General features: G+C 41.3%; 1 protein-coding gene across 2 annotated transcripts in view; it reads left to right on the top strand.

Moving 5' to 3' along the window:
- LOC143286535 (uncharacterized) overlaps positions 1-21,829 on the top strand; it is a 59,860-nt gene that overhangs the window by 7,158 nt on the left and 30,873 nt on the right. Inside the window, exons 2-6 of one of the 2 annotated variants that reach the window (XM_076594135.1) lie at positions 1,422-1,571; positions 3,862-3,973; positions 4,395-4,421; positions 12,537-12,613; positions 14,510-14,650. In XM_076594135.1, the coding sequence (XP_076450250.1) occupies positions 1,422-1,571; positions 3,862-3,973; positions 4,395-4,421; positions 12,537-12,613; positions 14,510-14,650 (507 nt within the window). The remainder of the gene's footprint in view (positions 1-1,421; positions 1,572-3,861; positions 3,974-4,394; positions 4,422-12,536; positions 12,614-14,509; positions 14,651-21,829) is intronic. The other variant, XM_076594136.1, reaches the window with a different exon arrangement.

Below are 21,829 nucleotides of genomic sequence, written 5' to 3'. Positions count from 1 at the left end.
TTATACTCAGGACTAAGAGCTGCAGGCAATTGACTTTTCTTTTATTTGAGTTTCTTTCACATGCCAGAGTTCATTTGTGTTTCACCTTTTTTGAGATGAGAATGGGAAAGAAAAAAGCCACCCTTAGTTTTCTGGGAAAATAGGCATGGCACTTGTTTGCCCAGATTCCACATTATTGTACATGCATCCTGTGTTTGCTCTGTGTCAAGTTTGAGGCGAACAGTGTTTGCTCTAGGATGTGGAGTAACAGTGAGTCAGAGTACTGGAGAAAAAAGAAAAGAAAAGGGTGCTGCTGCAGTGAAGCACTGTCCCTTGGGGTGAGCAGCCTGAATTTCACACAGAGAAATCTGTTCTGACAAAAACAGCACAGCACAACACAACACGAGGCAATTCAGTGCGATACATTAAATTTAGAATGTAGCGCAGTGTAATACGGTGCAATACAGTGCAATACACTACTACAGTACAGTACACTACACTACACTACAGTATGCTACACTGCACTGCATTGCACTGCACTGCAATATTGCTGGAGGAATGGGAGAGGGGGGCATTGAATGATTGATTGTTTGTATTGTTTGTGGGTTTTTGTTGTAGAAAATTTCTTCTTTACACTACACTACACAACACTACACTACGCTGCACTGCACTGCACTGCACTACACTACACTACACTGCACTGCACTACACTACACTGCACTACACTACACTACACTACACTGCACTGCACTGCACTGCACTGCACTGCAATATTGCTGGGGGGATGGGAGTGGGGGGCATTGCTTGTTTGTATTGTTTGTGGGTTTTTCTTTTTATTGTTTAAAATTTCTTCTTTTTCTTTTCTAAATTCTACACTACACTGCACTACACTACACTACACTGCACTACACTACACTACACTACACTACACTACACTACACTGCGCTGCACCGCACTGCCCTTCACTGCAATATTGTTGGGGGGATGGGAGTGGGGGGCATTGCTTGTTTGTATTGTTTGTGGGTTTTTCTTTTTATTGTTGAAAATTTCTCCTTTTTCTTTTCTAAATTCTACACTACACTGCACTACACTACACTACACTGCACTACACTACACTACACTACACTACACCACACTACACTTATTTGTATTGTTTGTGGGTTTTTCTTTTTATTGTTGAAAATGTATTCTTTTTCTTTTCTAAATTTTACACTACACTACACTACACTACACTACACTACACTACACTACACTACACCACACTATTGCTGGAGGGATGGGAGAGGGGGCATTGCTTGTTCATATTGTTTGTGGGTTTTTGTTGTTGTGGTTGAAAATTTCTTCTTTTTCTTTTCAGGCTGCACTTTTTTCTTTCCTCCTCTCCCCGCTTGTGTGTATGTGTTGTTGAACATGTTGTGCCTTGTTCTGGTGCCGTGAAACAGGGAGGTCAAGTGTCACCAAACAGGACGGGTTTTCTGAAACGACTGCTGGCCCCCTCGTCGTCCTCCGCTGGCACGCCCCCCTCCATCCCCACCACCACCCCAGTCAAGGACCAGGACGTGGAGAAAGTGTCCGCCAAGAAAATGAACCTGGTAAGGGGACCGTGGTTTGGGAAATCTCTACCACAGAATATCGGGTGTTGTTCCACTGTTCAGATCTTTCCAGTCTAATCTTCAGATTTGTACCTGACTTTGTTCCACTGTTAAATCTTTACAGTCTAGTCTTCACATATGTATCAGACATGTTCCACTGTTAAATCTTTTGAATCAAATTTTTTAATATATTTCTTCCCCTGGGACAATCTTTGTGTGTGTGTGTGTGTGTGTGTGTGTTTTATCATCTTGATAAATTCATTTGGTATGATATATATATATATATATATATATATATATATATATGTATGTATATTTATATATTGATGATATTATTATTATTATTATATGATCTGTTTAATAGATGCATATATGTATAGGTCTCAGTATAGGCATATAGGTCTTAATATATGAATATATTATGACTGTGAGTTGTCTGCTTGTCTGTGTTCCTGGAAAGTGAAAGGTAAACCAGGTGTGCTAAACCATACAGACGGTGCTCAGAGGTCATGTGTTGTCAAGGTCACAGGTCACAGGTAAGAGGTTATAAGTCAATAATAAAAAAAAGGTGACACTGTGTGCGTTCAGGTGAAGTAGAAGATCAACCAGGCATGAAGGTCAGTAACGTGGTGACACTGTGCGTTCAGGTGAAGCAGAAGATCAACCAGGCATGAAGGTCAGTAACGTGGTGACACTGTGTGCGTTCAGGTGAAGCAGAAGATCAACCAGGCATGAAGGTTGGTAACATGGTGACACTGTGTGCGTTCAGGTGAAGCAGAAGATCAACCAGGCATGAAGGTCAGTAACGTGGTGACACTGTGCGTTCAGGTGAAGCAGAAGATCAACCAGGCATGAAAGTCAGTAACGTGGTGACACTGTGTGCGTTCAGGTGAAGCAGAAGATCAACTAGGCATGAAGGTCAGTAACGTGGTGACACTGTGCGTTCAGGTGAAGCAGAAGATCAACCAGGCATGAAGGTCGGTAACATGGTGACACTGTGTGCGTTCAGGTGAAGCAGAAGATCAACCAGGCATGAAGGTTGGTAACATGGTGACACTGTGTGCGTTCAGGTGAAGCAGAAGATCAACCAGGCATGAAAGTCGTTAACATGGTGACACTGTGTGCGTTCAGGCAAAGCAGAAGATCAATCAGGCATGAAGGGCAGTTACATGGTGACACTGTGTGCATTCAGGTGAAGCAGAAGATCAACCAGGCATGAAGGTCGGTAACATGGTGACACTGTGTACATTCAGGTGAAACAGAAGATCAACCAGGCATGAAAGTTGGTAACATGGTGACACTGTGTGTGTTCAGGTGAAGTAGAAGATCAACCAGGCATGAAGGTCAGTTACATGGTGACCCTGTGTGCGTTCAGGCGAAGCAGAAGATCAACCAGGCATGAAGGTCGGTAATGTGGTGACACTGTGTGCGTTCAGGTGAAGTAGAAGATCAACCAGGCATGAAGGTCAGTTACATGGTGACACTGTGTGCATTCAGGTGAAGCAGAAGATCAACCAGGCATGAAGGTCGGTAACATGGTGACACTGTGTACGTTCAGGTGAAACAGAAGATCAACCAGGCATGAAGGTCGGTAACGTGGTGACACTGTGTGCGTTCAGGTGAAACAGAAGATCAACCAGGCATGAAAGTCGGTAACATGGTGACACTGTGTGTGTTCAGGTGAAGCAGAAGATCAACCAGGCATGAAGGTCAGTTACATGGTGACCCTGTGTGCGTTCAGGCGAAGCAGAAGATCAACCAGGCATGAAGGTCGGTAATGTGGTGACACTGTGTGCGTTCAGGCGAAGCAGAAGATCAACCAGGCATGAAGGTCGGTAATGTGGTGACACTGTGTGCGTTCAGGCAAAGCAGAAGATCAATCAGGCATGAAGGGCAGTTACATGGTGACACTGTGTGCGTTCAGGTGAAGCAGAAGATCAATCAGGCATGAAGGGCAGTTACATGGTGACACTGTGTGCGTTCAGGTGAAGCAGAAGATCAATCAGGCATGAAGGTCAGTTACATGGTGACACTGTGTGTGTTCAGGTGAAGTAGAAGATCAACCAGGCATGAAGGTCAGTTACATGGTGACCCTGTGTGCGTTCAGGCGAAGCAGAAGATCAACCAGGCATGAAGGTTGGTAACATGGTGACGCTGTGTGTGTTCAGGTGAAGCAGAAGATCAACCAGGCATGAAAGTCATTAACATGGTGACACTGTGTGCGTACAGGTGAAGCAGAAGATCAACCAGGCATGAAGGTCGGTAACATGGTGACACTGTGTGCGTTCAGGTGAAGCAGAAGATCAACCAGGCGTATGAAGCCCTGCAGGTGGTGTTCCGCGGGCCCTCTGTGTCAGAGGAAGGGGAGCAGGACAACCCCACCACTGAAGAACCGGAATCCAGTGAGTTACTTTATTTTACCTTATTTGAAGAACTCAGCTGTAAAAACTGGTTTCACTTTTGATATGAAATCCGTAGATTTTTTTTTTTTTTTTTTTTTTGCACAGCAGAACTGTTTCTGATTTTGCACAGTAGAAATTCATGTTAGTGAGTGTGTGTACATTAAAAAAAAAAAAAAAAAAAAGCAACTCAGATTTGTATTGAGTAGTTTTGGTAGTTAGTATCCTCTGATTCCATTTGTGTGTGTGCGTGTGTGTGTGTGTGTGTGTGTGTGTGTTTAAAGTAAAGAAAAACAACACAAACAAGTGACTCATTTTGTGACAGGGTGTCACATAAATGTGTACAAAGTAGGAGTCACACACAAATGTACAAAGTTGTAATCCTTTGTTTAACACTGTAGCGTTTCTTTGTTGTGTGTTGCAGATTTCATCTCTTACCTTACAGAAGCATGTAATGTTGCTCATCCCCAACCCCTCCCCCCCCCACTCCTCTCTCTCTCTCTCCCTCACACCTTTTTGTGTAGTCTGTAACTTGATATCAGATTGCAGTCATGGTATTGGCATCTGAATAACTCATTAACTGCTTGTTTTTCGGGGCTTTTTTTTTTATATTGGTAAGCACGTGTGCTGTTGTATGGATGCACAAGGAAAAATGCATGCATGCACACTGTCATTAACATATTCACTCATGTATTGCATATATATAAACTCTGTGTGTGTGTGTGTGTGTGTGTGTGTGTGTGTGTGTGTGTGTGTGTGTTAAACAGGAACAATTAACTCACAATGATGAATTGTAAAAAAAAAAAAAAGAAAGAAAAAGAAATGGTTGCACAGAAACTGTGATCCTTGTAACTGAAATAATAGAAACTGTAATCCTTGTAATTGAAATGGTACTTTGGAATGTGTGAGTTGTAATTTCTCTATGGTTCCAATGTATTCAAAAATGCATTATTTCAAACAGTAACACAAATTTGTAAGCTGTAATTTCAGTATGTTCAGAACATATTAAAATATACATGATTTGAAATAGTAACATTTCTGTTAGTAAACAGTTAGTTAATCCAAACTTCACTGTCTTCAGAACACCTAATGATGTGCAATAATTCGGATTGTAACATTGGGATTTGCGAGATCCATTTTCACTGTTATCAGAACATATTCTAATGTGCCATAATTCAAATAATGATGTTGGAAGTTGCAAGCTCTTATTTCAATGCCGTCAGAACATACCAACAAGCCAGATTAGTGAAGATCAACAATGTTTTGCATAATGCAGCACAACGCTTAGTAACATTACTAACGAGGCTTTTATGGGGACTGAACAGGACATGAGTGAATTGGTAATTTTAACATGATTTTCATTAACTTTTTAACATTATTACTTTTAGTTATTGCGTTGCATATTTTCATAAATGTTCATATTCAAAAAGTGATTGTGGTTGATGTGTTTTACCCCTGCTGAGAGAGGTGTAAGAGGAGGGGGGTGGAGGCCGAGGGGCCATGGCCTCACATCTGTGTTATCTATCACTTAGAGTAATCACAATAAATTGTTAATATGTCTCTTTTTATTGTGATTGTTTCAGTATAATTTGTTTGTACAGGTATTATCCATTTGTCCAGAAAATATTGCCTGACTAATGTTGATAAAGAACATGTTGAAAATGTGACAAACAACAAAACACTGATTTCAAAGCAATTGCATGCCTTTGAAAATATACAAAATTGGAAAACATCATGTGTTTTGTATTCTTCATTAACGTTTCAGAAATAAAATATTTTAATGGTTCTCTCTCCAGTAACAAAGCGCACATAATTTTTTGAAAATATATACCTGTTTTTTATGGAAAAAATCCTGGCAAATAGATGTCACTTAAATCTTATTTCCTTGGCAGCGAACTTGTAAGTGTCACTTGTACACGAGCCAAAAGACCAATTTTTGTGGATATTCAGACAGTAAAGTAGTATCATGTCTCAATTTATTTTGGTTTCTCTAGAACTGGTTTTAAGAACTGAAGAGTATCTAGCCCTGAAATGGTCCCTTGTGGTCAGCTGGGTGATAAGTAACTTGATTTTGATTTGATTTGATTTGATTTGATTCGGGACTGTTTGGGCAGAGAGTTAATTGCCGTTTGATTTGCCTTGACTGACATTGCTGTGGTGGTGCCTCTTACACTGGGTTTGAATTGTAAAGAATGCACATTCCCGCTGGAGTGTTGGCCTTGTGGCAACACGTCCACCTAGGAAGCGAGAGACTCCAAGGGCATAGGATCAAATCCCACAGTAGCCCGGACTTTCTTCCTTCCCCTCTCCCAGACCGTCAGTGGTGGTTTGGACGTTGGTGATTCCATTGACACAGTAAACCAAGATCCTGTGGGCAGCATGTGCATGTAGAAGAACCCACAGCAGCAAGGGATTGTCCGTGGTAAAAATTCTGTAGAAAGACCCACTTTGATAGGAAAAATAAATACAGGGGGGAAAAAAGGACAAGAAATGGTGGTGCTGCTTTGTGGTGGCCCGCGCTCCCCGGGGGAGAGCCAGCCAGAATTTCACACAAAGAAATCTGCTGTGACAACAAAATAATGCAATACAACAATACGGTACAATACAATTTCTATTTCTGTGTCAAAGTTTGCCCAAATCTGATGTTACCCACTCTGTCATGTCATGGTAACTCTTGCCGGGTTTGATTTTTTTTGTTTGGTTGGTTTTTGTTTTGAATGGGACCCTCCACCCCCAAACCATAGTACTGTCAGTTTGGTTTTTGTTTTGAATGGGGGTCAGTTTGGTTTTTGTTTTGAATGGGACCCTCCACCCCCAAACCATAGTACTGTCAGTTTGGTTTTTGTTTTGAATGGGACCCTCCACCCCCAAACCATAGTACTGTCAGTTTGGTTTTTGTTTTGAATGGGACCCTCCACCCCCAAACCATAGTACTGTCAGTTTGGTTTTTGTTTTGAATGGGACCCTCCACACCCAAACCATAGTACTGTCAGTTTTTCTTTCTTCCCTTTTCTCCCTTATTTCACTTTTAAGTTCACCAGATTTTTTTTATTTTCAGTTGTCATTCCCCGTGATCTGTAACAGTGAACTTGTGTTTGTTTTTTGTTTTTTTTTGTTTGTTTTTTTACTCATCTTTTCCCTCATTCCAGTGGTTAGTACACTTTATTTTAATACAGTAGTCTGCAGCAGGTTTTCTTGGGAGTCCTTAGTACTTGGCTTTTCTCTTCATTTAATCATGTCTCTCCTGTGTCATGGAGCACCCCCTCCCCCTTACTCATTAATCCTGTCACCCCTTTGCCATGTAGAGGAATGCCACAGGAGGAATGTGGCAGAATGGTTAAGACAGTGTCTGTGGGGGGGCAGGGTTTGTTTCCCTCTGTCGCCCTTCCTCCCGTATTTGACTGGAAAAATCAAACTGACCATCAAGTCGTTCATGCTGTTGCTGTTATTGATCACCTGGTGTGTGTGTGTGTGTGTGTGTGTTTTGTTTCTAGGTGTTTGTGTGTGTGTGTGTGTGTGTGTGTGTGTGTGTGTGTGTGTGCGTTTTGTTTCTAGGTGTTTGTGTGTGTGTGTGTGTGTGCGTTTTGTTTCTAGGTGTTTGTGTGTGTGTGTGTGTGTGTGTGTGTGTTTCGTTTCTAAGTGTTTGTGTGTGTGTGTTTGTGTGTGTGTGTGTGAGTGAGTGAGTGAGAGAGAGAAAGAGAGAGGGTGGCAGTTGTCATGACTAAAATGATTAAAAGATCTTCTGGTTTATTTGGGTTTTTTTAATAAATTTTCTGTTTGTGTGCCTGCCTTGCAGTGTTCCTTTCTGTGTGTTATCTGCAAAACAGAAACCTCTGATGTAAGCGTTGGCATGTTCTTATGTAAGCATGGACATATTCTGGTGTAAGCATGGAATACTTACATAGTCGGACTTATTCTGATATAAGGGTTGACATATTCTAATATCAGATCTTTGATATAATCTGATATCAGTGCTTGCATGATCTCATACTTAAGCATTGACATCATCTGATGTTAAGTATTGACTTTATCTGATATTATACGATAATCAGTAGTGTCTGAATATGACCATCAGAACAGCAGAGGAGGAGGCATCCTGACTATCTGGGCTGGAACTTTATTATAGTGGAGAGTGTCTTGCCCAAGTTACATCCCCACTCTCTCAGCCAAGAGTGTTTTAGGACAGTCGGCGCTGGGATGGTTCCCAAAGGCCAAGTATCCCCCCATGGCTGCAGCACTAAGAGCCAGTGCAATCTTGCTTCATAGTTTGAGAGTAATATATATATGACGGGTGCAATAGCCGAATGGTTAAAGCGTTGGACTTTCAATCTGAGGGTCCCGGGTTCGAATCACGGTGACGGCGCCTGGTGTGTAAAGGGTGGAGATTTTTACGATCTCCCAGGTCAACATATGTGCAGACCAGCTAGTGCCTGAACCCCCTTCGTGTGTATATGCAAGCAGAAGATCAAATATGCACATTAAAGATCCTGTAATCCATGTCAGCGTTCGGTGGGTTATGGAAACAAGAACATACCCAGCATGCACCCCCCCGAAAACGGAGTATGGCTGCCTACATGGCGGAGTAAAAACGGTCATAAACGTAAAAGCCCACTTGTGTGAACGCAGAAGATGAAGAGAGTAATATATATACAATAGTCAGTCGTGTCCGACTATGACCATCAGAACAGCAGAGGAGGCAACTGCTGTTCCGACTGTTTGGGCTGGAACTTTATTATAGTGGAGAGTGTCTTGCCCAAGTTACATCCCCACTCTCTCAGCCAAGAGTGTTTTAGGACAGTAGGCGTTGGGATGGTTCCCAAAGGCTAAGTATCCCTCCATGGCTGCAGCACTAAGAGCCAGTGCAGTCTTGCTTCCTAGTTTGAGAGTCATAGTCCTTCACAAGAGACTAAGCTTTTAACTGAATTCCCATTGAGGTAGAGAACTCATTGATCATACAGCTCTCACTTTGCTGTTGGCCCAACTGCAAGCTTAAGCCAGTCTCAGATATTGAAGCGTTGGTATATCCCTCCACCCTCTTTATAATAGCATTTACATATTTTGATACAAGCATTGACACATTCTGACAGAAGCAACAGGGGCACTTTTTTTTTTCTAAACAAGTTACTTCTTTGTTTTTCCTTTTTCCACCAATCTTTGTGTCTGTATGTCTTCCGTCCGTCCTTCCTTCATTTCACTCTATCTACATTTCCCCCCTCCTTTACTCCATATTTCCCATCCCACCATATCTTGTTTCTTCCTTCCTTCATTTCACTCTATCTACATTTCCCCCCTCCTTTACTCCATATTTCCCATCCCACCATATCAAAAGTATTTTAAGTTTCCAAATCAGTTTCGGCTAAGTCTTTTGATGGCATCTAATAAAGAAAGCATTGTAAAGAATTTGTCCATTTACATATATAAAGCATTTAAATTAAGATCAATAATGATATCATAATTCCTTTGATGATTGTTTCGCCTTGTGCACTTGCATGTTTAATAATGTTGTATACTGCACCCCTTCATGAGGGGCAATGGCCTGTATGAATAAATCATCCGAATCCGAATCCCATCCCACCATATCTTCTGTTTCTTCCTTCCTTCATTTCACTCTGTCTACATTTCCCCCCTCCTTTACTCCATATTTCCCATCCCACCATATCTTGTTTCTTCCTTCCTTCATTTCACTCTATCTACATTTCCCCCCTCCTTTACTCCATATTTCCCATCCCACCATATCAAAAGTATTTTAAGTTTCCAAATCAGTTTCGGCTAAGTCTTTTGATGGCATCTAATAAAGAAAGCATTGTAAAGAATTTGTCCATTTACATATATAAAGCATTTAAATTAAGATCAATAATGATATCATAATTCCTTTGATGATTGTTTCGCCTTGTGCACTTGCGTGTTTAATAATGTTGTATACTGCACCCCTTCATGAGGGGCAATGGCCTATATGAATAAATCATCCGAATCCGAATCCCATCCCACCATATCTTCTGTTTCTTCCCTCCTTCTTTCCTTCCCGTTAAGTATGATGCTTCATAAATAAAGTGCAACAAAACACATAAAGTTGAGATAAAAAAGGTAACAAGTACAGGGACTTGCATTTGAGGGTGGTGTGTGTGTGTGTGTGTGTGTGTGTGCAGTCTGTTTATTTGATTTTCCTTTATGCATGATTGTATAATATTTATTAAGAAACAAAAGCAAAAACAAAAACAAACCACTTTTGTGACTGAAATACTTGCCTCTTCTTTATCGTTATGATTAATCCAATTTATATATGTTTTGTCTATTTTTAGAATATTTCTGTGTGTTCATGGAAAGTAGCAAGAAAGTGATGAAATGTATAATTTATGTTAGATCACTATTCCCAGCAAGTTTTCTTCCCTTTTTTTTCCACCACACGTTTCTAAGGGTCAGTAGAATGAGTAAATAAAAAGAATAAAAAGAATAGAGTTATTTGATAATGATAATAATAACAATAATGATAATAAGGCAAAAAATAAGAATAATGTATTGTACTTATATGACGCAAACCCTTCATAGAACGGGCTTCACAGCACCTCACAAGCTGGGGAATGAACTGATTGAAACAGGTTAGTAACACACTGAGTTTACTGGTGTCAGAACACACTGCTTCCTACCTTCATATTCCAGCTTTGTTTTTCTGTGCTCTGTGATTGTGAAGTGCTTGCTCTTTGACATTGATAATGAGATGCAGAGAGTCAGGTCAACAATATGCTTTGCGGACGCACATAGAAAATGGTGATTGACAGAGAAACAGGCCCAGAGTGCTATTATTTGCTTATAACATCATTATGGTGCGACGGAGCGCACACAGAAGATTGTAAATGGCTGCTTTGACACAGAAAAACAGACCAAAAGTGCTATTATTTGCTCATAATGTCATAATGTTGCGACTGAGTGCACACAGAGGATTGTGATTGGCTGCTTTGACAGAGAGACAGACCAAAAGTGTTATTATTTGCTTATAACTTCATAATGGTGTGACAGCGCAGATTCGGAAATTTATGAATTTCCAGTTCTTGATCCAGAATGCTGATAGAAAGACATTGTGTGAGGGGCGTTCCTAGTCAGGAATGAAAGGGTGGAGAGAGTAAATCGCCCTTTGCTGTCTTCCTGGCCATTAGGCTTACTACTGTTCGTGTATACTGACATCAGCTTTGTTTTAGGTTTTCTGCTTGGTTTAACCGCTTAATTAAAAAAAAAAATTTTAAGTGGATTTAGAATTATTAGAAGGTTTGTGTCTGGCATTATGAATATATGGAACATGCATGCTTTCTGGTTTTGTTTTTTTTAATTTATATTTTTTTAATTATTTTTTAGGAAGTTTGAACTTGGTTTCATTGTACATTCATATCCTCAGAATAAGGCTTGGTAGAGGAGTTGAAATCTTTGCCAGTTTATATTACACATTGTAAAACCTTTTATTATTTATATTGGATGTGCAGGTTTGTCTTGTTTTTTTCCCCCACATATTTATTTTCATTTTAGTAATCTAATTTTTTTATTTCATCTTATTCTGTTTTTATTATTTATTTATTTGATTTATTTTATTTTATTTTTACGTGGAGATAATAACGGGAACAGCTGGCATATCAGAAATCTGTGATCTGTGTGGATGAAGAAAAGTTCTTGTGATAATAATGATAACGATAACAATGAAGACAGTAATGATGTTGATATAATGATAGTGATGATAATCATTATTAGTAGTATTAAAAGCTCTGAGAGATGAGGGGCAGGAAACTGGTACGGAATTAAAACTGAGGGACCTTATCTTCCCTCCTCGCCTCCTAAATGTCTGGTTGTCAGCATCAAGGGGGAAAATGCATACAGGTTGTTTTTTCTTTCTTGCACTGCAGTGTGAGCCAGTCTGACAGAAGTGACAAGGTGAGAGAAGACAAGACAGGACAGGACAGGACAAGACAAGACAAGACAGGACAAGACAGGACAGGACAGGGCAAGACAAGACAAGACAGGGCAAGACAAGACAGGACAGGGCAAGACAAGACAGGACGGGGCAAGACAAGACAAGACAAGACAAGACAAGACAGGACAGGGCAAGACAAGACAGGACAGGACAGGGCAAGACGAGACAGGCAAGACAAGACAAGACAGGGCAAGACAAGACAGGACAGGGCAAGACAAGACAGGGCAAGACAAGACAAGGCAAGACAAGACAGGGCAAGACAAGACAAGACAAGACAAGACAGTTTACTGAACTGGGCCGTCTGCCCATGTCATAGGGAACAGTGGGGCAGGGACAGAACTCAGTCATAAGCAGCGTTTATTCCAATGGCATGCCAAGGGTTTTGTGTACATTACCTGTCTATGTGGCACAACATTAACTGAAAAGTGAAATGCCTTATTTATGTAAATAATAATAATAATAATAATAATAAGTATAATCAGGATGTACTATGTTTTAAGAACAAATTGTTCTCAAACTGGTTGGTATCTGGAACAGATGAACATGAAATGGATTTCTGATCCAGACACGCCCTCACAGACAGGTGACAGTGGATGTGTTGTGTGTTTCCAGCGGACTCGGACAGCATTGTGGACGTGAAGGAGATCAAGCGACGCGTGACGTACTGCTCCACTGTCCGCTTGAGAACGGTGAGGTGGTGTGCATGGCTGTTTTTCAGTTTCAGTTTCAGTTTCTCAGGGAGGCGTCACTGCGTTTGGATAAATCCATATACACTACACCACATCTGCTTAGGCAAGTACCTGAGCAGCAGTGTAACCCAACGTGTTTAGTCAGGCCTTGAGTGTGAGCATGTGTATTTGTGCACCTATCAGAGCAGATTTCTTCTACAGAATTTATGCCAGAAGACAGCAGTTTTGTTGCCTTGGGTTCTTTTTCAGTGCACCAAGTGCATGCTGCACACGGAACCTTGGTTTATTGTCTTATCCGTGTCACTAGATGCTCAGTTTGATTTTCCAGTCAGACTTTGGAGAAAGTGTGAGAGGGGGAATCACACCCAGACCCTCACGGACCCTGTATTGGCAGATAAATGTCTTGACCATTGTGCCACCTTGCTCCTTAAGGGCTGTGGCTGTGTGGGGTGGACCACTGTACATGACATGTGTGCACGCATACATTTCATATGCACAGGCACATGCCACATACACACATGAATGTACTTGTGCATCCAACTTAACATATGTGTGCACAGAGGCTTTCTCTCTCTCTCACACACACAGAACATGGAGAGGCCATCAGATGTGCAAACCTTGTTCCTGAACCCCCTTCATGTGTATACACATGCAGAAGATCAAATACGCACAATAAAATCCTATAATCCGTGTCAGCATTTGGTGGGTTATGGAAACAAGACCAGCCCAGCGTGCATTCCCCATAGAACAGAGTATGGCCGCATATACTGCGGGTTAAGAATGGACATGCATATCAAAGCCCACTCGTACATTTGTATTTGTATTTGCATTTCTTTTTTTATCACAACAGATTTCTCAGTATGAAATTCAGGCTGCTCTCCCCAGGGAGAGCACGTCGCTACACTACAGCGCTACCCATTTTTTGATATTTTTTTTCATGCGTGCAGTTTTATTTGTTTTTCCTATTGAAGTGGATTTTTCTACAGAATTTTGCCAGGAACAATCCTTTTGTTGCCGTGGGTTCTTTTATGTGTGCTAAGTGCATGCTGCACACGGGACCTCGGTTTATCATCTCATCCAAATGACTAGTGTCCAGATCACCACTCAAGATATAGTGGAGGGGGAGCAAATATCGGCGGATTCGAACCAGCACGCTCAGATTCTCTTGCTTCCTAGGTGGACGCGTTACCTCTGGGCCATCACTCCACATACATACAAGTGAACATGAGAGTTGCAGCCCACAAACACTGAAAAAGAAGATATACAGGAACACATGTAGAAACATTCCCCAAAACACACATGCAGAAACGTTCCCTAAAACGTTCCTGTATTTTCCATTCTCAACACAGAAACACATGTAGAAACATACACTAAAACACACATATAGAAATGTTCAAGCACTTTTGAACATCACTGAAGTGATTTAGCAGCTGTGCAGGGTCTCCTCTGGTGTGTGGCCTCCTAGCAAGCTAACATTGATGGTTCCCTGTGGACTGCTGGCACTGGGACTGTGACAGTCGAACCTGGGCGTGGCCATGTATGGCGGCTGAGTAATGCCACTGAAACAGTACAGATGATGGGACAGAAAAGAAAAGAAATATTCCATAGAACATTCCTGTTATTTTCCGTTCTCAACACAGAAACACATGTAGAAACGTTCTCCAAGAACATTTCTGCATTTTCTTACGTTCTTTACTCATCAGTCTGTTCACGCAGTGTGGTTTTAGATGAATGTATACCCATCCTCAGCTGCGAAACATTCCTGTATTTTCCGTTCTCTACACAGGAACACAGGTAGAAACGTTCCCCAAACTGTTCCTGTATTTTTCCATGCGTCCTTTAATGATCAGTCTGTTCATGCAGTGTAGTTTTTGATGAAGTTCTTTCCGTCTTCAGCTGCAGAGTGTGAAGAAGGCGCGAGAGTTCATGGACAGGATCTACCCCCAGCTGTTTGAGTATGCTCTCATTGTGGGGCTGAGCGCCAAGACGGATGACCCGGGCTACGAACCTGTCATCCTGCACAAGTTTCCACAGAATGTGAGTCTGCAGGCTTGGGCTGTTCAGGTTGTGGTGGTGTGTGAGAGTGTGGGGGATGGGTGTGTGGGGGGGGATGTGAGTGATTGTGTGTGTGAGTATTTGTGTGTATGAGTGAATGTGTGTGTGTGAGTGTGTGCATGTGGGTGGGTTGGTGTGGATGTGCGTGTGGGTGAATGTGTGTGACAGTCAATTCAAATCAAGTCAAATTCTTTATTCATGAAGGTGATCGATGAGCTGGGAACTTGTTTTTTCTTTTTTTATATTTTTTCATCATCCAGCCCTTGCCCTAAAGATGGAATAAAGAAAGGAAGCAAACTGTAAACAGAAAGCAAAAAAATAAAACACAATGCTTGTGTGTGTGTTTGTGTGCGTGTGTGGAAAATACGGCTTTTTGCACACTCTTTCCATTCTGCATTCCTGTTACCATGCTACCCTTCTGTTTCCCCCTCCCCCCCTTCCATCTTCTCAACTGGCAAAAAGTGATGATTATCATGTGCCTGGTTTTGTCTGCATCTTCTCAACACACACATAGTGATAATTATGATGTGTTTGATTTTGCTTGTGTCTCCTCAACACACACATAGTGATAATTATAATGTGTTTGATTTTGCTTGTGTCTCCTCAACACACACATAGTGATAATCATGATGTGTTTGATTTTGCTTGTGTCTCCTCAACACACAAAGTGATGATTATCATGTGCCAGGTTTTGTCTGCATCTTCTCAACACACACAAAGTGATGATTTGAATGTGTTTAGTCTTGCCTGTGTCTTCTCAACACACACAAAGTGATGATTTGAATGTGTTTAGTCTTGCCTGTGTCTTCTCAACACACACAAAGTGATGATTTGAATGTGTTTAGTCTTGCCTGTGTCTTCTCAACACACACACACAGTGGTAATTATGATGCATCTGGTTTTGCCTACGTCTTCTGAACACACATAGTGATAATTATGATGTATGTGGTTTTGCTTGCTGCGTACCTTAGAGGAACTACAAGGTGGGGAATCAGGGACATCTGTTGTTTTTTGCCGACATGGTAAGTGGGGGCAACATGGCAGACCCAGTCTGTGTGTGTCAGACCTTTGTTAATTGGTGTTTTGTGTTGAGTGGTAAGTACTGGAGACGCCGTTACATGTTTTTGTTGTGTCGTGCTGCTTGGGAATCTTTTTGCTGGTCCTTGTTTTTGATGTCATCTGTCTTTGGCATCAAGTCATTGATTTGTGACATTTTTGGACATACGACACCATGCACTTCTGTGTCGCTGAGCTACGGTCTGGTTTTCTTCATTGTGAACATTACCCCTGTACTCTCAAGCACACCATCAGTGGCTGATTCACACAGTTTGCAGACATCTGAAGTTGATGCAGAGAACAAGGTGATGCACATTGCTACTTAACAGCTTTTGTGACTTCATGAAATTCAGAGCCACTGATAAGCTTGCCAGCTGGTAATAGCTATCCTCTGTGCCAACATGTAGAAAAAGTTACAGAGCAAAGCCTAGCGTCTTTTTACCGCTGAACATTGAAAAAGACGTCTGTGGCTGTGTTTTATAAACCTAGTGTGCCACTTTGTGAAGTACTACCGTCTGTCCCAGGCTTTGCTGGAGAGCATGTGTGAAACAGATATTGAGAAGCATGGAGAACGTTGGAGTAGGAAGCATGCAGACTCACAAGACTGATTCAGATCAACTGAAGCCACAGTTTTCATGAGAGACCAATGGGAGAGCACGTACGGTATTGATCAAAACTTCTGACAATTGGCCGAAGGATTTCAGCTCTGAGTTCAGCCTTGATCTAAGAGTATATTTCATTTATTATAAGCTCATGCTTGTTGTTGCTCAAGTCTTATTAATTGAATGCTGTATTGCACCTTGTTTCTTGATATTAAAAATGTTTAAACCAAGAGTATATTTCATGAGTGGTTGAACTTCTCAAGACTAAGCCCTCCACTGGAGAAAATGACAATAGAATGTAGACCTCCATACCTGTTTTCTCATGGATCCATATTAGGGCATCAGTTGATTATTAATTACTTATTATTCTAGTTTAGAGAATCTTCACACCTCAAAAGTTTAACTAAATCCTGGTTAGGGTGTTGAAAAGCAAATAAACTGGAGGCTGATCCAAGCGGCACTTTTAATGGAGGAAGCGAACAAAGATTGTCCTGTCTGGACATTACTTGGTCATTTTGTATTCATGTATGTATGATCAATGGTTTCTCCACTGCAGTGGGAAGTCATTTATATTGTGAAGGACTATGACTCTCAAATTAGGAGGCAAGATTTCATTGGCTTTTAGTGCTGCAGCCTTGGGGGCGAGTTGCCCTTTGGGAACCATCCCAACACTGACTGTTTTAACTCACTCGGGACGACAAGTTTTCTCCCTTGCTTTTCCCCCACAGACGGCCCATTTGTAAGGGTTTGGAAAAAAATTACAAAAAATACAAAATACTGTGTAAGAAAATGAAACTTTCAGAACTGGTTTATTACGTGTTGAGCTATTACATATATAAAAAAAAAAATCAAATTTCTCATCTTATTTTTACAGTTTTGCCATATGTAGAAAATACTGCCAAGTTTTCACCCCGAATCACCATACCCATGCTCGCTTTCTGCATTAAATTCGCTTTCTTCTTCATGATCATCCACCTCTTCAATGTCCGACCCTTCAGTTTGTAGCATTTCAAGTACTTCGGCAACCCTAAAACGTTGCCATCACTGCCTTGTTCGCTTCACAACATTCTGAGAAGAGCCCACTTTGCTAACAGGCTGGCACGTGAGCAGACGACCGGTCAGTGACTTTGTCAGCGTGTGTGCGAGACGGGTCACACATCCCAGGCTGACCAATCATACTGTTCGATTGTGGAGTGACCCAGAATAGCGCACTCTGCTTGGCTAATCACAAAATCACGTGTACAGCTCATGATGGAATTTTACTTTCGGAGAATGCTATTCCATTCTATCGCCCGAATCCGAATACGTTTTGTGTAGGAATGTGTGAGCATTTCTTCGTCTGGAGAGAGTTAAGGCCCTCTGGGCCAAGAGAGTGGGGACGGAACTGGGGCAAGACACTCAACTATAATCAAATTCTAGCCTAGATGGTCAGGACCACAGTCGACTGCTCTGCTGTCCTTATGGTCTTAGTCAGACACGACTGACCATCATGCATACATAGTATTGGTAATGGTTTTCATTACAGAGCATACTGCATAAAGTGGTGCAAACAGCATTGTAGCATTCTGTGTTTGAAAAGCACCACAGTGCTGCTTTAATATCTGCATGTGCTGATGAATATCAGTGAGCTATGATTATGTTGTGGTGGAATGTAATACCTTTGATACATATCATCTCTGTTGCCAGTATTTTTACACTTGGTATCAGAGAATCATATATATTGTCATTTGTTGGTTTTCTTTCTCAGTCTTTTTCAAGCACGTATGTCTGTTTGGTTTATGGCAGTGGTTTGATGTGTTTTGGTGGATGTCACTTGAGAGAAGCCATTACCATAGAGCAAAGCCATCTCTGTCATTGTCTCCAGTAATGCGCTGTGTATGTGCCTTGTTGTGCATAGTGTTTGGTTATTGTTCTGCACAATAGATGTGGATTTCCTGGCAGATTTTGCCTCGAGGCAACTGCATTGCCATGAGATGTTTGTCAGAGTGTTGTAAAAATTTAGAATCTCCTTGAAGGGGTTTCTAACAAATTTAGAATCTCCTTGAAGGGGTTTCTGACAAATTTAGAATCTCCTTGAAGGGGTTTCTGACAATCTTGCACGCACATGCACACACACATGCTTGCATATACACATACTCACACATGCACATATACATGCGAGTGCGCACACACATGCGCGCATGCATTTGTAGTTTTATGCAGGCAGGTGCACAGACACAAACACATGTTCATTTATTTATTTATAGTCTGTTCATCTAAGATGATGATATTACACTGAAAATAAATGATATTATTATTATTATTTGGATTATTATCATTCCTATCATAATGATGATTGTTAGTATTAATTAGAAATCAACATATGTATATTTGAATGAAAAGGGGGGCGGTTGAGGTGGAGTGGAAGGAGAGGGGGGGGATGCTGGGGGGGGGGGGGGGGACAAAGAAAGGAAGAGAGACAGAGACAGACAGACAGACAGAGAGAGAGAGAGAGAACAGAATGTAGAAAAGATATAGTACAAAATCTAAAATGGAGAGGGTGAGTGTCAGTGATTGGAGAAAGGAAAAACATAATATTGGAAGGGTGTGTGTGAGAGGCGGGACGGGGGAAGCGGGATTAGGACCAACAAAAAAAAAAAAAAGGTCAATAATCAAATATTGTATGCACTACTTCTGTAGATTATTATTTGAAAAGAGGTTCATGTGGGGACCTACAATAAACAACCAGCTGGAATATTTAACACATAACTAGCTAACTTTAATAAAGAACAGTTTGAAATAAATAACTTTTTCCAAAAAATGTTAATATTTGAAACTGGTAACACATGTTCCGTAATTTCTGGAGGCAAAAAAGCTTTCATTACTAAGCAGCAGGTTAAAACGTGCTCTACCGTTAAACAACCCTTGTTAATGCATTCAATATTTTCACAATATTTTGCGTATGGGGCATTTAGTAATAACCTAAATGCCATGCTCTTAACAGCCCTGCCAGTTCTTTTAGCATTTAATAAGGCAGAAGTGTTAACTTCTAAAGACAGAAAGGAATTTTGCATATTTCTTTCAACAATATTACACATTTCAGATGATGATAAACGATGAGGAAGTTCAATTGCATTTAAAGCATTTTTAGCTCCAAGCTTTGCAAGATGATATGCACGTTCATAAGAGAAAATCCCACATTGTGAGGGAATCCAGCACATTTCAAACACACAAACATGTTACATACATGTGCTTAGTCGCACAGTATTCTGACAAACAGCAATAAGATTTGAAAGAATGCGACCTGCATGTTGTGGAAAATTCATGTCAAACTGCTTTATAAAGACATCTCATAACACTGGTACACTTTATTAAGAACAGCATTCAAGAGTGGGTTTTTCTTTGGGGCGGGGGGGGGGGGTAATTTTTTTTTAATTAAAATTTTTTATTTTTTTAAAATTTTTATTTTTTAGTGTTTATGAAGTTACTACTATGCAGTACTGTCCGTACAGTCAGTTTAAAATGCCACCTGACCTGTTAACTGTGGAAATTAAAAGCTTGGTGTGCAATGAACCAGCGATGGATGTGCAGATTCCTTTTGGTAAAAACATCCCACAACCAAACGTCAGCCAGATAAGACTAGTTCCCTGAGCTGAAGGCTGTATGCAGGTTTTGTTTGTTTTTTGTGGCGCTAAAGTTTGTCTGATGCTAGTAATCATATAAATCAAAAAACTTGTTAGTTTTATCAGCCACCATAGTAAAATGATTAGTGTTGCGGCCTTAAACTCACTCAGTATGGCCAGTCCTCTCTTCTCCTCTACACAGACCCCTCGGATGTCCAGTGGGTGTCTGAATGACCCAACCTTTAGCTTCCGTCGTCAGAACTGTGGTATTCTTTGTCAACATTCACCTCTTCAGTATAAGAGCGTTCCGCTTGCAATATTTTGATGATGGTAATTGGGATGAAACGCTGTTAACGTCGTCTCTTTTGCCGTTTGTATGGAGAGAGTTAAGATGCCACCTGACCTGTTAACTGTGGAAACTAAAAGCTGGGTGTGCAATGAACCAACGATGGATGTGCAGATTCCTTTTAGTAAAAACATCCCACAACCAAACGTCAGCCAGATAAGACTAGTTCCCTGAACTGAAGGCTGTATGCAGGTTTTGTTTGTTTTTTTGTGGCGCTAAACTTGGTCTGATGCCAGTAATCATGTAAGTCAAAAAACTTGTTAGTTTTATCAGCCACCATAGTAAAATGATTAGTGTTGCGGCCTTAACTCACTCAGTACGGCCAGTCCTCTCTTCTCCTCTACACAGACCCATCGGATGTCCAGTGGGTGTCTGAATGACCCAACCTTTAGCTTCCGTCGTCAGAACTGTGGTATTCTTTGTCAACATTCACCTCTTCAGTATAAGAGCGTTCCGCTTGCAATATTTTGATGATGGTAATTGGGATGAAACGCTGTTAACGTCGTCTCTTTCGCCGTTCGTAGGGAGAGAGTTAAGATGCCACCTGACCTGTTAACTGTGGAAACTAAAAGCTCGGTGTGCAGTGAACCAACGATGGATGTGCAGATTCCTTTTAGTAAAAACATCCCACAACCAAACGTCAGCCAGATAAGACTAGTTCCCTGAACTGAAGGCTGTATGCAGGTATTGTTTGTTTTTTATGGCGCTAAACTTGGTCTGATGCCAGTAATCATGTAAATCAAAAATCTTGTTAGTTTTATCAACCACCATAGTAAAATGATTAGTGTTGCGGCCTTAACTCACTCAGTACGGCCAGTCCTCTCTTCTCCTCTACACAGACCCCTCGGATGTCCAGTGGGTGTCTGAATGACCCAACCTTTAGCTTCCGTCGTCAGAACTGTGGTATTCTTTGTCAACATTCACCTCTTCAGTATAAGAGCGTTCCGCTTGCAATATTTTGATGATGGTAATTGGGATGAAACGCTGTTAACGTCGTCTCTTTCGCCGTTCGTATGGAGAGAGTTAATGATTGGGAGGAAAGGGGTTGGAGACACAGCAGAGATGTTTTGGGGGGGTTTTTTGGGGGGGGAGTGGGGGTGGGGGTGAGGGTGGGTTGATTGTTTGCTTCTCAGTCCGTGGCTGCTTCTTACTCACAGCTGAGTGGGCTGTGTGCTGAGATGGAAAGACTGGGGCGACACAGTTGAGGGGATTATCTACTTCACATGCATATCTTTGGCAGTGAATGTGGCTCAGATTTCCTTACCGACACTGCTGTACATAGGACCTTGGTTTATCATCTCATCTAAATGACTCAGTTTGATTTTCCAGTCAAAGAAAGTGCTTGAGCGGGATTCAAACTCAGACCCTCAAGGACAGTGTATTAGCAGATAGGGGTCTTAGCCATTCTGCCACCATCTTCCACTGGTTGTAAGACGATGATGGATTTTGTTTAATGTCTCATCACATGTACTGGTGATTGTAGACATTTTGTTAGATTATCAATTTTTACATTTGTGTGTTATCGCTTTGGAGGGAACAGTTGGAAGGTGGAATT

This window comes from Babylonia areolata, chromosome 10, assembly GCF_041734735.1.
Source record: "Babylonia areolata isolate BAREFJ2019XMU chromosome 10, ASM4173473v1, whole genome shotgun sequence".
NCBI lineage: Eukaryota > Metazoa > Mollusca > Gastropoda > Neogastropoda > Buccinidae > Babylonia > Babylonia areolata.
Note: the sequence above shows the minus strand (reverse complement) of the source record. Positions and strands in the feature narration are given on the sequence as shown.